This window comes from Humulus lupulus, chromosome 6 (genome assembly GCF_963169125.1).
Source record: "Humulus lupulus chromosome 6, drHumLupu1.1, whole genome shotgun sequence".
Classification (NCBI taxonomy): domain Eukaryota; kingdom Viridiplantae; phylum Streptophyta; class Magnoliopsida; order Rosales; family Cannabaceae; genus Humulus; species Humulus lupulus.
Window position 1 is genome coordinate 4,125,549 of NC_084798.1, and position 15,974 is coordinate 4,141,522.

Below are 15,974 nucleotides of genomic sequence, written 5' to 3' on the forward strand. Positions count from 1 at the left end.
AGGCATCCTGACAACAAGCAAGCCGACAACAATAAAAGGGCACGACCAAATAATGGGGGAAATAGGTCGGGCTACGTGGAATACCCGCCATGTGCCAAATGTCAGAAGAAGCATCCCGGAGAATGTCGTGCCAACACCAAGGAGTGTTTCAATTGTGGTCAAGAGGGGCATCGCAAGAAAGATTGTCCTCAGCAAAAGCCGGAAGGAAAGAAGGATGAAAAGATGGTTCCTGCTCGGGTTTTTGCTTTAACCCAAGGAGAGGCGGATGCTAGCAACAAGGTGGTCACAGGTCAGGTTTCCATCCTCGATAATTTATGTCATGTATTATTTGATTCGGGTGCCACTCATTCGTATATTTCGTTAGGAATGATAGATAAACTAGACAAACCTTGCTGCTGAGTTAACTGGTATTCCTGATTTTCAATGGCCTGATAGTAAGGGCGACATTCCTGCTACTGCCCTCACATCATTTTATAGACTTCTCTTTCGGGTTGCTCTCACCAATTGGTTGCCTAATACTCACAAGTCTACTGTTGGTTCTTCACTGGCTCGTTTTATGTTTGCTGTTGGCACTGGAGTTTCTATTGACTTGTCTACACTTATATTTGATCGAATTTATAGTGAGGCTGTTGCTCGTGACACTAGGTCATTTTTACCATTTCCTTGTCTGCTTCATCGTCTGGCTCTGTCTATTTCTCCTGAGTTTACTACTCAAGAAGTCTTTTTATCTATTCCTAACATTGACAAAAATCTTCATAGTCTTAAAGTTCCTCAGGTTTTACCTTCACCTGACCCAGCCTCTGAAAATGTGTTGCCTGGTTTTCCAACCTCTGGATGGCGATTTATGCTGTTTGATTATCTGCATCAGTTTCGTGCAAGTTTTAATGATTTTGTGGCTACTTACAAAAAGGATAGGCAGCGCTCGTTGCAATTTGAGAGGAGAGTTTTGGCTCAGTTGGCTCAGATTCATGCTTCATCTTAGGGGAGTGTCTTGCTCCTGGCTCATCTGTGCAGGGGGAGTCTCTAGATAGGCCTTTGTCTCAGTGACAGTAACTGCAATTATGATCACTGAGGGGGAGATGTCTAATGTTTTTATGTTTAGTTTTTATGGTTAGACTTTTGGGTACTGTTGGTTTTAAGATTTTGAAAGTTATGGTTGTGTTTGAAATGTTGGTTGTGGAATCTTTGTTTTGGCTACTTTTCTTGTGTTTGATTTACTGACTCTGTTTCTGCACTGATCATAATTTTTGTCAAAGGGGGAGATTGTTAATGTTAGTATTTAGTTCTTGCTTTTTGTTGTAAAAAATTATGCATCTTGTTATGTCTAGGTTACTATCTGTCTTATCTCAATATTATGAAGGGTTAACATTGTTCTGACAGGTTAGTTGTTAGTTAAAATAACAATGATCTTTTACAGCTGGCAGTCCACACGTGACAGGCTGTTGTCACTTGGTCTGTCCTTTCTATTTATAAAACATTGTGCAAAACAGAATGAACTAACTCTGTGAGAAATACCGTAGATCTTGTTTCTTGGACTTATCCTTGTGATGCAGGGACTAACAAGAGGTTGAAGAAGAAGCTGGTGATCTATTTGGGGATTTTGAAGAGGAGAAGCAAAAGCTTGGTACAGACATCAACTGAAGGGATTTCAGTCAAGTCTTTGAAGGGAGTTTAAAGAATGTACTCTGTCAAAGTTTTGCTCTAGATTTTGTTTGATTACTGATTGTCGTATGTAGATTGATTGGATTGTGCATTCAATCTATATTTTGTACTTTTGTTTGTAGGGTTATTTTGTAAACTTTGTTTGAATAATTTCAGATCTATAATAAATCTTCTTGAAGCATTATAATTGATTCATGTTCGTTTAATGCTTATGTTCATTGTGTGTAAGGTTCTTTGATTCCAATAAGAAATTTGAAATAGTCATTACAGTAGCAAATCCACTTTCAAATTGGTATCAGAGCAATGTTAACCCTTCATAATATTGAGATAAGACAGATCGTAACCTAGACATAACAAGATGCATAATTTTTTACAACAAAAAGCAAGAACTAAAAACTAACATTAATAGGTTCCAAATCAAATACATAAATAGGGTTCAAATGATAGGACTATGACACTAAATAGAATTAGGCTAAATCACATTGGCTCCATCACTAATTCACATTCCACATTCGCATCACAGGGTTCCTGGAATGGGAGAGACACAGGGGATGAGCTTATAAAGCCTAGTAGGAAAACAACTAATACCATATGACCCAAGAAGTTTATTAAAACCCCTGCATGGCTAGTTTTGAAAACAAAACATACATCATCATGTATAAACCAAAAATAGAAAGAACTCAAATAATCATAAGAGCATAGCTACAAGTGTACATCACACCATCCACTAGATCCCTAGTTCCCGTTACCCACCATAGAAAAACTGACATCCTAAACTGGGTAGCCGGACCTGATAACCACTACAAGGGGGGAGGCTCAGAACACTTCCTGTATACAGATACTAGGTCTTTACACCTACAGATGAGTGGACACCTGATCTACCTATGATGACACAAAGACTAGATCGTGAAACAACAAAATGCACATATTATGATCATTAAGGTTCTCATCAGTATAACCACATGCAGGTAACTAGAATAACAAAAGAACATATTCCATTTATTTTAGAAAATTGGACAGCATAACGGCTGCATGTGAATAAAACCAAAAAATCATAACTTGTATATAGATAAGTATACAAAAATATATTTGGCACTCAATGCCCTCAGAACAGATAAGAAATCATGCAGATTAGGTTTTCAATTATTCAAATCTATTACATATAAAACAAGTCCAAGAACCAAGTTGAGTCCCTACCTTTTTAAAATTGTCATCCTCTGTCCAAAGAGATGCTCTTGAGTTTAACGATGATCCTAGTGTGATTAATCCAATTAAAATATCACATTTTTCTACGTGCATCAAATGAGAGAACGATTATCATCATTGCATTCCTCATTCAAAATCGTGTCCAACGACATATAATATGACTATATTTAAAATTTCAATTTTCATAACCTCACCCAAGCGGTGTAAAGTGGTAGTTGGTGGTGGCAGTGAGCGGTGTACCGGAAACGTCAATAAATATATGCATGACATATATCGAAACGATCCTCTCGATGAGTACATCACGAAAGTATAGCTTCTTCGCCCAAATGACCTCCAGTGTCGCCGAAAAATGCTTCCAAATAGGCGGAGATACTCAAAATCGTGCTTGAGAAAAACGGCGAGTTGACCGGAATGACTTTGTGGACGATGTTCCTCTCGCGACGCTGATTCCAACGGTGCCAACCACTCATCAAGTGGTGGTCGGAGTTGGCTGGAAAATACGTTCAAAGTTTCGACAGCAAAACTTCGGAGCTTCCCTCCAGGTGCGTCTTAACTCCGATGACCACCAAATTTTGGGGTTGTTGTCGTCGTTGGTCAGGGGATCTGCAGAGGTGTCGCGTGTCAGAAAATGGTGGCCAGCGGTGGTTGGTCTGGTGCTCTTGCCGTGGCTTGCCGAGAGAAGAAAAAGAAAGAAAAAAAAAGAAGGAAATGAGAAGAAAGAGAAGAGAACGCCGGGGAGAGAGAGAAGAGAAAAAAAAAAATAGGGTCTTTTGACCCTTGACTCGGCGGGTCCCACCTTATTTTTTAAAAAAAAATACTATTTTATTAATAAAAAAAATATCACTCTTTACAGATATAGTTCAAGTTTTATTTTTTTTGGGTACCTATATTCCTAGGTCTCGGTATGTATACTATTTTTGTTAATTTTTGTGGCCCAACTTTTGTTAGTTGTATGATATTACCCCTAACTTTTGACAGTATTATTTTGTCCCCTAAATGACAAAGTAGGTATTATTTTACCCCTAATTTTTTATACAATATTTTTTTTGGCCCCTAAATGGAAAAATTAGTGTTCCCGGACCCCCTAAGTTTAACACCATTTACAATTATTGGTTACTAAATAATATAATGGTCTTTTACATGATTTATTAAACAAGTATTTTTTTATACCTAAATAATATGTATATATTTTGTCAAAAAAAAAAAACAACTATGTATATATACAAAATTTATGATAAACTTATTACAAAAGAGAAAATATTTTTAATATATATTTTAAAAAAATTATATATGAAAAAAATAACATAAGTTAATATATAATAATATTTTAGGGCATGTTTGGAAGTAACTGTATAATTACTAGGCCGTGTAATTGCTAGGGTAGTAATTATATATCGTAGTAATTAATTATAGTGTTATTTAAAATACAAGGTGTATTTGAATATCAAGTGGTAATTACTTATGAATTCATAATCTCATGTTTAGCAAAATAGTTAGTAACTGTGTAGTAAAATAATATTATGTAATAAATACTATTTAAAATTGATAGTATTTAAGTAATTACACCAAATTCTCATAGCACCAAATTATCATGGGGGCTATGAGAATTGGAGAGTGTAATTAGGACCCCTCATTTACCTCCAATTACCTCATTTACCTTGTTGTTGCCAGGACATTACTTGGATTTTACTGATATACCTCAACAATTTAAGGAACAAGTCGTACAAAAGATGAAGGTAAAAAATTAGAACAAGTCTTATGGTCTAAATTTTTTATTATAATCATTTACAAACTAAACTAACGTGTTATTTTTTTAATGTAGCATTTTTATGATGTTGATAGTCATCCGCAATCCAAGAGAGTTATCAAAACTATCTACCCAAAGATGCGCAAAAGATATTCTGAGAGAAAGTACATCAGGCATACTCACTTCAAAAAATATTACTTTAAGCCGGAAGATTTGGAGAGTATTCTCATTGCCCCACTTGACCATTGCACCAAGGAGAGTTGGAAATATATTGTTAAGTTGTTTTTTAGCCGAAAATTTATTATGCGATCCAACCAAAAAAAGAAAAACAGAAAAAGAAATGAAGTATACATCGATGTAAGGCACAAAATTATTGGCAGCTAAGCGTCACTAATTTGTAAGTAAAAATATTAATTTAATTTAACAAAATTATACGTTCTAACATACTATCTCTACATTTGTATAGGCGAACCCTGACGAATATTTTATTGATACTTGGAAAGATAGCCAGTTGAGAAAATCGACAAAAGTTTTTGTCAACAACGCAACTCGAGAAACTTTTGTGTTATTATTTTCATTAAACTATGTTACTATTGTGTTTCTAGCACTTTTTATGAACATGAAAAAATGGCGGAAGAGCTTGAGAGGGCACGACATCAAAGCCAGTCTCAAGGACCAACAGAGGGATCTGAAACTGGATCTGCTGCTGATTCCTCATCGATTGATCAGTACGAGATTATGAGTAAAGTACTTGGGGAGAGGTCTGACTTTGAAAGAGGAGTGGGTTACAGCAAAGGGAAAGGGAAAAAATCAGCTTCCAACTCCACAAGTCAAAGTCAGTCACAAGCCCAACTTGCTCATACGCCTTAAGAAGACATGGCTACTATGGCGAGATGATGAAGTCAATGCGTGAAGAGATCCAGATGTTGAGATCTCAACAAGGTCCATCTGGTAATCCTCAGCATACTTGTTCTGAAACTGAGTTGCGGTTTGACAACCTTCTGCAATGGTATTTACCATCACAAACTGAAGGTGGTATATCTTCTCAAAATCCACCTCCTTGGTTGATGCCACAACAATAACAACATTTTCATCCACTTCAATAAAATTTTCCTAACATGTATGAAGGTACATCACAACAATTTCAGTACATGTATGGACGCTCCTATTTATTGCCCTGACGTCCCTGTAGGATCTCAGACGTCACATCCTAGTCATCGTGACTTTGAGGATTCATCGCAGCAGCAACAACCGCAGCAGAGATATGATCAATTATTTGAGAGTTCGTCCCAGTAGCAGAGGTATGGTCAGTTTGAGACTTTATTGCATCAGTCTCCCTCGGCACGATCACATACTCGACAATTTGGATCATCTTTGCAGCAGTCTCCACAAGCTTATTATCCTTCACCACCAGCACCACAGTTTGCTTCACCACCATTGTCGCGCCCTAACATTGGTGATCAAAATATTGACCTGAATGTTATTGAATATTTTGGCCCGATCCAAACAATAATAATTAATTTATGTTTTTTTAATTAAATTAAGATAATTGATATTTTATTATGTTTATTTTATGATTATTTTGTATGTAATTAAATTAAGACAATTGATATTTTTATTTTGTTAATTTTATGATTAGTTTATATGTAATTTTGTTTGATGAATATTAATTGTGTTATTAATAATTTATTTTAATTTATGTTAGATTTTATTATCTTTAAATAAGTATTATATGTATATTTATTATTAAATAAAATCAAACGAATTATTATATTTTAATATTATTAATTTATTATGCCCGAATTAAAAGGGGCGAGACCTGTTGGTATTAAATGAGTCAAGCGAGGTTGACATTCTTTTACTCCGGCGGAGTCCCGCCCCTATTAATTAGTCGGTATTAATAGAATATTGTGGGGTGTCAGTCCGTCGGTAATAACCCTAATCACCGACCGATTATTACAGGCGGACTATTACCGATGGACCCTCGCCGGTAATATAAATTATCGATCGAATCCGCTATTATTATCAGTGGAAGCCTCTGCCGGTAATACATAGTTCTTTTGTAGTGGTACCTACTTGTCTCCATTTAGATGAGGATTCCCCATCCTATTAGAGGCGGAGCTATCGCAGAGCCCCGTTCCTATGGAAAAAAAATTGCATCCCTAATCTAGAGATTAGAAATCACAATGAAAAAAAATTGAGATAAGAAGAAAAGGAAGAGAAAGAAAAAGAAATATATTCGACTAAATAACATAATGAGTTGTCAATGTTAAAAAGCAGATTTGGTATTTGTTAGCGAATTTTCAAATTTTATAGTAAATTTTAATCATTTATTTATCAAATGAATATTTCCGTCTAATCACACAACTCATTAATAAAAAATGTACTTTTGGCCAGTGTAATAAATCAAACCGGACATATAGCATTATTACACAACAAAAGATTGACTCATGCATCTGTGTATCTTTTTGTCTTTTCTCTATATTTATTTGCATAATTATTAAGTTTTCATCGTTTTTAGAGTACTCACACTACTTTAAATATTTTAATTTAAAGTTTGAATATTTGTATTAGATGAAGCAAACTATCATTTTCTTTAAAATTTTGAAGAAAGATAGACATAAACACTTGTATCGGACTTCTTTAAGATCTCTAATATGCAAACTTTCTCTTTTTTTTTTTCTTTCTCGTTTATAATTATTAAGGCTATATTAAATTATAATCAAGCTATCAAATTTAATTTCCCAATTACTAAATCCTTACTTAGTTACGGGGTGCATAAAAAACATAAGAAATATTAAAATATGTGGTCAAACAGATCATGAGGGTTGATTATTTTTTCATAGTGTTTTGTCTCGATATGAATGTGTTCTGCATGGATGAGGTGACCATTCGTTAGTTGGGCATTATTAACTAGTAACATGTTAAAAGTAACATTTAAAATGTATATAATTATTCGTTAAAAACACTTTTATTGATTTCCTCTTAAATTAAAATCAGAAGTTAAAAACACTTTTATTGATTTTCAAAAATTTGTGGAAAGAAAATTTGATACTAAAATTAAAACACTTCAGTCAGATTAGAAGTCTTGCTCCTTTCTTCAACTCTTTGGGAATTTATTTTCAACACCTATGTCCTCACACTCACCCTTAAAATGGCAAATAAAAGAAAGAACCGTCATAGTGTTGAAATGAGACTGACACTTCTCACTCAAGTTTCTATTCATTTGCATTGGTGGGAAGCTTTTAACACAACCACCTTTCTCATCAATCATCTATCTACGCCAACACTTAATCACAAATCACCCTTAGAAACACTTTTCTCTGTCAAACCATCATTATATACGTATAATATATAGTCATAAAATGTAATAAAAAATTACTTTTCAGTCAAAGATAATATATTTTTTGTATAACTAAAAGCTAGTCACATAAAATTTAAGTTCATATTAATATCAACAAGTGTCCGTAACTCATTTTAGTGAGGGAGGTTGATTCTTAGTGTGTGGCTCGCGTGGAATAGAAAAGACCTCAACTAAATTCATGAGTCCCCAACATTTTTGAATTCAACGATCGATAGATACGGCTTAAGACCTAACAGTAACATTTTTTCTTTAAATTAGTTAAAAGTAACATTTGAATGATATAATTATATTTTAGAGTAAATGGTGGGAAAATATCCAATATCTGCGACTTTTGTGTGTGATATATTCTGTATTTGTGCGTCTTAGAATGAGAGTAGAAACATCATTTTCTAGACTTTATGGAAAGTTAAAAATGTGTATCGATGCCAAAATATATCACAAATTTCGGATCTTAATTTTTGAAAATCAATTAATCATACTTATTATAGTAATATCAGTTACTCAATATAATTTTTTGAAAATTCAATAAGAATTAATCACACAATATTATAATAATTTTAGCTTTGACCAAAGTGATAATTTATTAAAAATCAATAATAATTAATTACGCAATATTATGATAATCTCATACTATAATGTGTTTTGCATGGGATAGCTTTGTCAACATGATTGGATAATAAAGAAAGATGTCTTTTCAATTTTTAAATAAATTCTCATTATAGTATCATAAATATAGACGTTGATTTAGTTGGCACTAAATTTATAGTCTTCGTCTCTCCTAATTTCTTTCAATGTTAAATAAGTCTATGACCTATCTATTTATTGCATTAAAATAAAATTATGTGTGTATATATTTCTTCAATATAAAAAGTGTGTAAATAATGAAATTTTTTTCTTTTAATGGTTTGCTTGGTTAATATTAACGGAATATTTTAAATTCAATATAAAAAGTGTGTAAATAAATATGTATTAATTATATTAATTTAAATTCAAATGTTATAAAATATTATTATTATAATACTATACAATATAAGAGAAAATATTTAATAATTATATTAATATAAATTGAAATGTTATAAAATATTATTATTATAATAATATTTAATACAAAACTAAATATTTAATACTTATATTAATATAAATTTAAATATTATAAAATATCATTATAATAATATATAGTACATAATATTAATTTAAAAAAAATTATCATTTTAAATCATATTATATATATTTTTAAAATAACTATAAACAATGTTTTTCTTTAATTTTTATTAATTCAAAATTTCAGGATTTTTTTAGACAAATAGATTTCTACTTCGGTTTCTACTGAACTTACTTGGAACGATTTCAGTTGTCGGCCATAACCAAAGTCTTTCCATCTTAATATAAACCGAAGTAGATGGCGTTTTCATAGTGAAGGTTCTTGGTACGCCATTCTGGTCTAGTTTCATGTATCTTAAAAACAAGAAGTGATGGAATGGAGTAAACTGGTCATGACGCACTTTTTATTATACGATAATAATGATCCACTGTGTAATAATGTGATTGGGTTGAGTAGGATGTAATACCAATTTAAAATAAATATTTGTCAGTGTAATAAATGTATGAGTTGATTTTTCTAATCAATGTGGTAGCTAGCAGTGATCGGTAGCCAGCTAACTTGAAAATGAGTGCTCAAATAAGGTCCCTCAAAAAAAAAAAAAAAAAAGAGTACACTTTGGTCACCACAAAAAAGAACTTGTATTAAAAAATAATATTTAGTAATTGATATATATATATATATATCTCACTTTGCAGATGTGTACTCACTCTCCATCGATCTTCTCTTCGATAACTTTGGAGTGTTTTCATATAAAGGTTAGGGAGTTGGCTTATCAGCTTACTTTATCATTTATTCATTATTCAATAATATTATTTCATGAGCAGATGACTTTTGATTTGTTTTGACTATCCTATATTATGTAGTTTGTAATGACTGTTTTACACTATATATTTTCAATTGCACACATTGATATCTAAGTTGTTTTTAGCTTACCTAAACCAATTTGTTGTCTTTGTTCATGAGAGAAGGCCAAAGAGGAAATTGTAAATGAATTGGCTGGTCATGAACAGAATTGTTTTATCAACCATTTTAATTGTCGTCCCGTTGGATTTATACATATATATATATATTTATATAGATAACCGTTATACTTGCTTTTTTGTTGAAGATTAATTATGGGTAATTCTTTGGCTAATGAAGATTTAAATAAAAGAACACTACATGGCGTCCATTTCTACAGAAGTTAATAAATGTAGTCTTGATCATGAGCTGTGCATCTTTAAGCTTCACGATGCGGTAAAGTCCGGACATAAAGGCAACATAGTCGAGCTCTTAAAAGAAAATGAATGTTTAAATGCGGTTGAGAGCAACAAAAATGGTGATACGCCCCTGCATGTTGCTGCAAGGTTAGGGCATTTAGAGGTGGTTAAATTCCTTCTTAATGAGGTGGTTGATTTTGAAGCAGGAAACAGTTCCGATCTACTAGCAAAGACAAATAAGAAGGAAAGTACGGCGTTGCATGAAGCTGTGACGATGAATAAGTTGGAAATTGTTAAGCTTTTAATTGACAAAGATTCAAATTTAGTTTATTCGAATAATAAAGATGGAGAATCGCCATTGTTCTTGGCTATCGATAGAGAACTTGATGATATTGCTATTTTCATTTTAAGTAAAGTTCATTATGTCCATGGACAAGGATTATCTCAGAATAGAAGTTGGTCAGGAAGGAATGGTTTGAATGTTATGCATGCAGTTGTAATCCGTAACAATGGTCGAATAACACAGAAAATCAAAGGTACATCTTGTTTGTTTTTCAGTTGTTTAAGTTTATATATATATAGTTGTTCTGTTGTATGATATCTAATTGTTATTTAGTTTTTGTTAAATATATTTTGATTTTTTTTTAAAAAAACTTGTTATTATGCAATTAGTTGACTTCTACGAAAATCTTTTTTTTGAATACATCAGGTATTATTTTTGAAAAAAAAAATCAATGACAGTAAAAAAGTTAAAAACATAAAAAAAATATATATATATATATTTTTGAATACATCAGGTATTATGTTTTAAACATATATAAATATTTTATTTTCAGGAAAGCCAGATATAGATATAGATACGGATGTGATGGAGGCGGTTTTTCAAAAATATGGTGATGATATTTTACAAGAAAAAGATAAGCATGGATGGACTCCTCTTCACTATGCGGTACACTTGAACGAGATAAGTTTGGTGTATAGATTTATGTCGCCAGGCGGCTCACCCCTTTGTTGTATCCAAGACAATGAAGGCATGTCCCCTCTTCACATTTCGGCCAGGAACGGTTCTTTTCGAGCAGCATGTGCATTAACCACAAATCGTTTAGGAATACATAGTCGCAAGATGTTCCAATTATTGGACAACAACGACCGAACTGTTCTACATGTTACGGCGGAGAGTAAAAACACTTTATTTTTTGCATCGAATATATTATTTTGGGATGAATGTCAGGATGTTATAAATTGGAAAGACAAAGATGGAAATACTTGCTTACATCTTGCCATCTTAAGTCGAAATTATGCGATGGTAACAATACTTTTATACTTTGATAAGGTTTACGGTGGAGTACTAGACAAATACGCTGTTAATAATAAGGGGATGACGGCCAATGATATTTTGTATGATAACTACGACCCCGTAAGATTTATATCTTCTACTTATTATCCAACGATTACATATCCTTCCTTTTCAAAGTATAAGAGACTAAGTATAGTTTAATATATATACATTCTTGCAGATCTTGGGTCAGTCTATATTATTGTTAATGAAAGTGTTCAGTTTCTGTTCACGGAGCTTGGAAAGTGTACATCCAAAAGAATCATCCAACGAGACACTTACACGCGAGCTTAAACAAGACAATGGTGAGAACAAATTACTCCCCAGCAAGGACATAGCACAAGAATCATCCAACGAGACACTTACACGCGAGCTTAAACAAGACAATGGTGAGAACAAATTACTCCCCAAGGACATAGCACAAGAATCATCCACACAGATACTTGCGTTTGAGCTTAAACTAGGCAATGACATAGCGAACGTCAACTTACTTGTGGCGACAATCGTGGCAAGCATCACATTCGCTGCCGGTGTCCAAATTCCAGGTGGATACAACGATGCTGGCATGGCCATCTTAAAAGACAATGCGTCGTTCAAACTGTTCATGGTCTTTAACTCACTGGCTTTCGGTTTCTCAGCTGCCTCAATCTTCTTCAACTTTAAATTGGCGCTATATCAAAAGCGGTTCTGTCGACCAACCTTCTCGGTCATGGCCATTAATCTAAATGTCGCGTCTATTGCTTCAACGGTATTGGCTTATGCGATGTCTACAAAATCCACATTGTTGGATACCAAGACTTCTCCCTGGGTAATTGCGTCCTCTGCCTTCGTGATACCTGTGGCCTACTTTATTATACATTTGTATTTTTACTTTTTACGTCTTCTAATAACGGGAAGGAAGTAAGAGGTAGACTAGGGCGTCCGTGTATTACCATTATCCCTATTACCACATATTAAGTACTACTACTATCAAGATTAAAAGCTTTGATCTTCTTATTCAAAACAGTTACTTTGATTTATATTTATGCATATAAGGTAAATGTTGATTTATACCTATTTCCAATAAAGTTGGCAGTGCTGACAATGTTTTGTTCTAGAGCATTACCAATGAAATTTGTTCTTGGCATCAAATGGGCTTGGTCTTCTTTCTTCTCCATATATGACAAATAAAATTAAAAAAAAAAATGTTTGATTGACCAATTAGCCATTGTGCTTGTCACAGTAAGCAAACCAATAAAATATAATAAATTTCTTTTCATAGAAAGCTTTTTAATTTGTGTATTTGGTATATCACCTTCTAGAAAAATACATACAGAAGGTGTAAAACACCTCTAAAATTCATTCATTAGAAATAAAAACATTGGATTGATGATATATGAATTATGGGTTTCGAACATTGATGATGAAGACCTTTCGAAAAGGTAAATGCATGGGACCTAATTACTTAAAACTATCATACTTGAATTACACCTCATGTCATGTGGTGTTGTGATAAGAATGCTTTTGTTGGCATCCTTCTTTGTTTAGGTTAAGGGTTCGAATCCCATCACAAACCTTCTTAAGCCTAGCTCCAGCAATGTTGTTGATGCTCTAGACTAGCCGTGGAGATCTATTTTTAGGGATGAGAACGCACGTTTTTTGATTACCCAATCAAATGAATATAAGATACGATCTATTTTTTTTAATTATCATTATTGTAGATTTTTTTTAGAGATTTTGAATCATAACCCTAATTTGTTTGGATTAGAAAATTTCAATACTCTTTAGGAGTATCTTAAATGTATTGACATTTTTTTTTTTTTTGGGGGTTTCCTTGGTACTTAATTTTTATCTGGGTCTTTTTAATTTTGTATGATATTTGTAGCTAAAGACTCGAGTGAGAAGGATCATTTCTATGAGACTTTTTACGTTAATCGATATGATATCTCTTGTGCCAAACTCATTTGGCTTGTTAAGTTATATTTTTTGGTATTGTTAAGATTGTCTAATGTCTCTTTCCCTAAAAGATACAGGGCTTTGGATATTTTTAATGTTTTAAACTTGAGAATTAAAGATTTCTAATCGACTTCGGATTTAGTTTATTTCACTGTATTTTGGAATTTTTTAGTAGAATTTTGATATTTAGTACTTTAAGTTACTCAATGAAGTAACACATTAATAATAATATTTCATAATAATTATTAAATTAAAATATGTAAAAACTAATATTAAATTACATCATCGGTGATATTTCAATTGCAACCTTACGTCACCCATACAACTTACAACTTACGTCATGGACTATAATTTTGACCTACCTATTAAATTTTGTCCTTTCAAAGCATTCTTATCTAGAAAAAGAAGGTATGTGTTGGTTGTATCTATTAAATTTTGAAAGGACAAACCCCATGCATAGTTGGGACTAGGTCTACGTTCCCATCTTGTTTGAATTAAAGCATCAAGTACATACCATCAGCCAAATTTTAATTAATATATTTTTTACTCCAACAAATTAAGAGTTAAGGATAAAAGAATAATTACAAAACTTTATTGTTATTATTAATTAAGAATGGTAAAATAAAAATGCGCATGAGAAACAGTTTTATAATTATCATCTCCATATTTATAGGTTTATTATATATTAACTATACTCTCTTAATTAGCACTTAATAATAATAGTTTTTAATTTTAACTTTTAACTCAATATAAGAACAAAATATAAATATTTAAAAATGTATCATTAGAATTAAAATTTCAATTTTATACTTCTAAAAATTAAAGTACCAAAAAAGTTCACTAAAAAATATAAGCTAAATAATATAAAAATAATATGCTTAAAAAATACATCTTTTTTTTGGTAAATCAGTAAGATTATATTGCACCACAAACAAATACAAAACAGAGAACAATCTAACAACAATTAATTACAATCTCTCAGAAGAGATTCCACCCAATTCTGATCTACCCTATTGAACTTACTGAAATTTATATTAAAAAGCCTCTCACACACACTATGAATAATATTCCTAACAATTACATCAATTGGAATACTAATCTGGTTCCACAAAACAGAATTTCTACTGTGCCAAATATGGTAAACCAAAGCTGAAATTATGCTGATAAAAATCTTCCTTCTGCCTTGAGAAATTTTTTTTTTCCCAATCCACTTCAGCAGGTACTTGAGATTATTCCCCTGATAAGCTATATTACACCACTGCAGAATCTCAACCAGAATTTTAGAACTAACACAACAAGAGAAAAACAGGTGCGAGTGGCACTCTACAGCATTCCCACATAGCAAACAAGCAAGACTGTGAAGAGGATTATATCTCTGAATTCTATCAAGAGTCGGTAATCTGTCAAGGAGAGCTAGCCAAATAATAACTCTATGTTTGGGATAAGAAAATCTGTCCCAAATCATAGCAAACTGCCACCTGCCAGCAACTATATTCAATTTAGACACTAGAGACGCTATAGTAAAATTGAACCTGTGAAACTCTTGGTGAGAAAACACAGATTTGAGTTTATCTTTCACTTGTACTATCCGTTTCCAATACCAGCTAGCATCTATCGGCGCTACATGATTCCACCAATCTCCTTGTTTAATGTAGATTGTGTTCACCCATTTAACCCATAAGTTGTCCTTCTTAGAGGAAATATCTCAAACATGTTTACCCATGGCACAAAAATTCCATAAGGCAATATCTCTAAACCCCAATCCTCCCTCTGATTTAGACCGGCAGATAACAGACCAAGAAACATGGCCCGGATTACAACTCCAATCAACCCCTTTCCACAAATAAGCTCTACAAACTTGTATAATTCTTTGCAAAACTGAACGAGGAAGAATCACTAATTGAGACCAGTAGGAGTTTATAGAAAGAAGAACTGAATTTATTAACACAATTCTACCAGCATAAGACAAATTCCTACTGCTCCAAATTCTAATCCTACTAACCATCTTATCCACCAAACTCACACAGTCAGCTTTAGAGATCCTTTTAGCACAAATCTTCATGCCTAGATACTGAAAAGGCAAGCTACATTTCTGAAAACCAGATAAAGCCACAAGTCTATCTATAGTATTCGAATTCATACCTGCCCCATAGACCGCGGATTTACTGATATTCGCTTTAAGACCAGAGGAATTAGAAAACAATTTAAAACCTTTCAACAATAAATGAGCAGAAATGTAATCTCCTTTACAGAATAAAAGAAGATCATCCGCAAAACAAAGATGAGTGGGCTTTAAACTTTGGCATCTAGGATGAAATTTAAACTCAGCCTCCTTAGCCACCTTGCTTAAGATTCTAGTCAAATACTCCATACCAATCACAAAAAGAAGAGGCGAGATTGGATCACCTTGACGTAAACCTCTT

General features: G+C 32.8%; 1 protein-coding gene across 1 annotated transcript; it reads left to right on the forward strand.

Annotated features, from left to right (window-relative positions):
• Positions 1 to 9,788: 9,788 nt before the first annotated feature.
• LOC133781455 (uncharacterized) lies at positions 9,789 to 12,766 on the forward strand. Its single transcript, XM_062220439.1, has 4 exons — positions 9,789 to 9,836; positions 10,222 to 10,816; positions 11,117 to 11,697; positions 11,798 to 12,766. Exons 2-4 carry the CDS (start codon positions 10,243 to 10,245, stop codon positions 12,518 to 12,520), a joined length of 1,878 nt encoding a protein of 625 aa, XP_062076423.1. The 5' UTR covers positions 9,789 to 9,836; positions 10,222 to 10,242; the 3' UTR covers positions 12,521 to 12,766.
• The last annotated feature ends 3,208 nt before the right edge of the window (positions 12,767 to 15,974 follow it).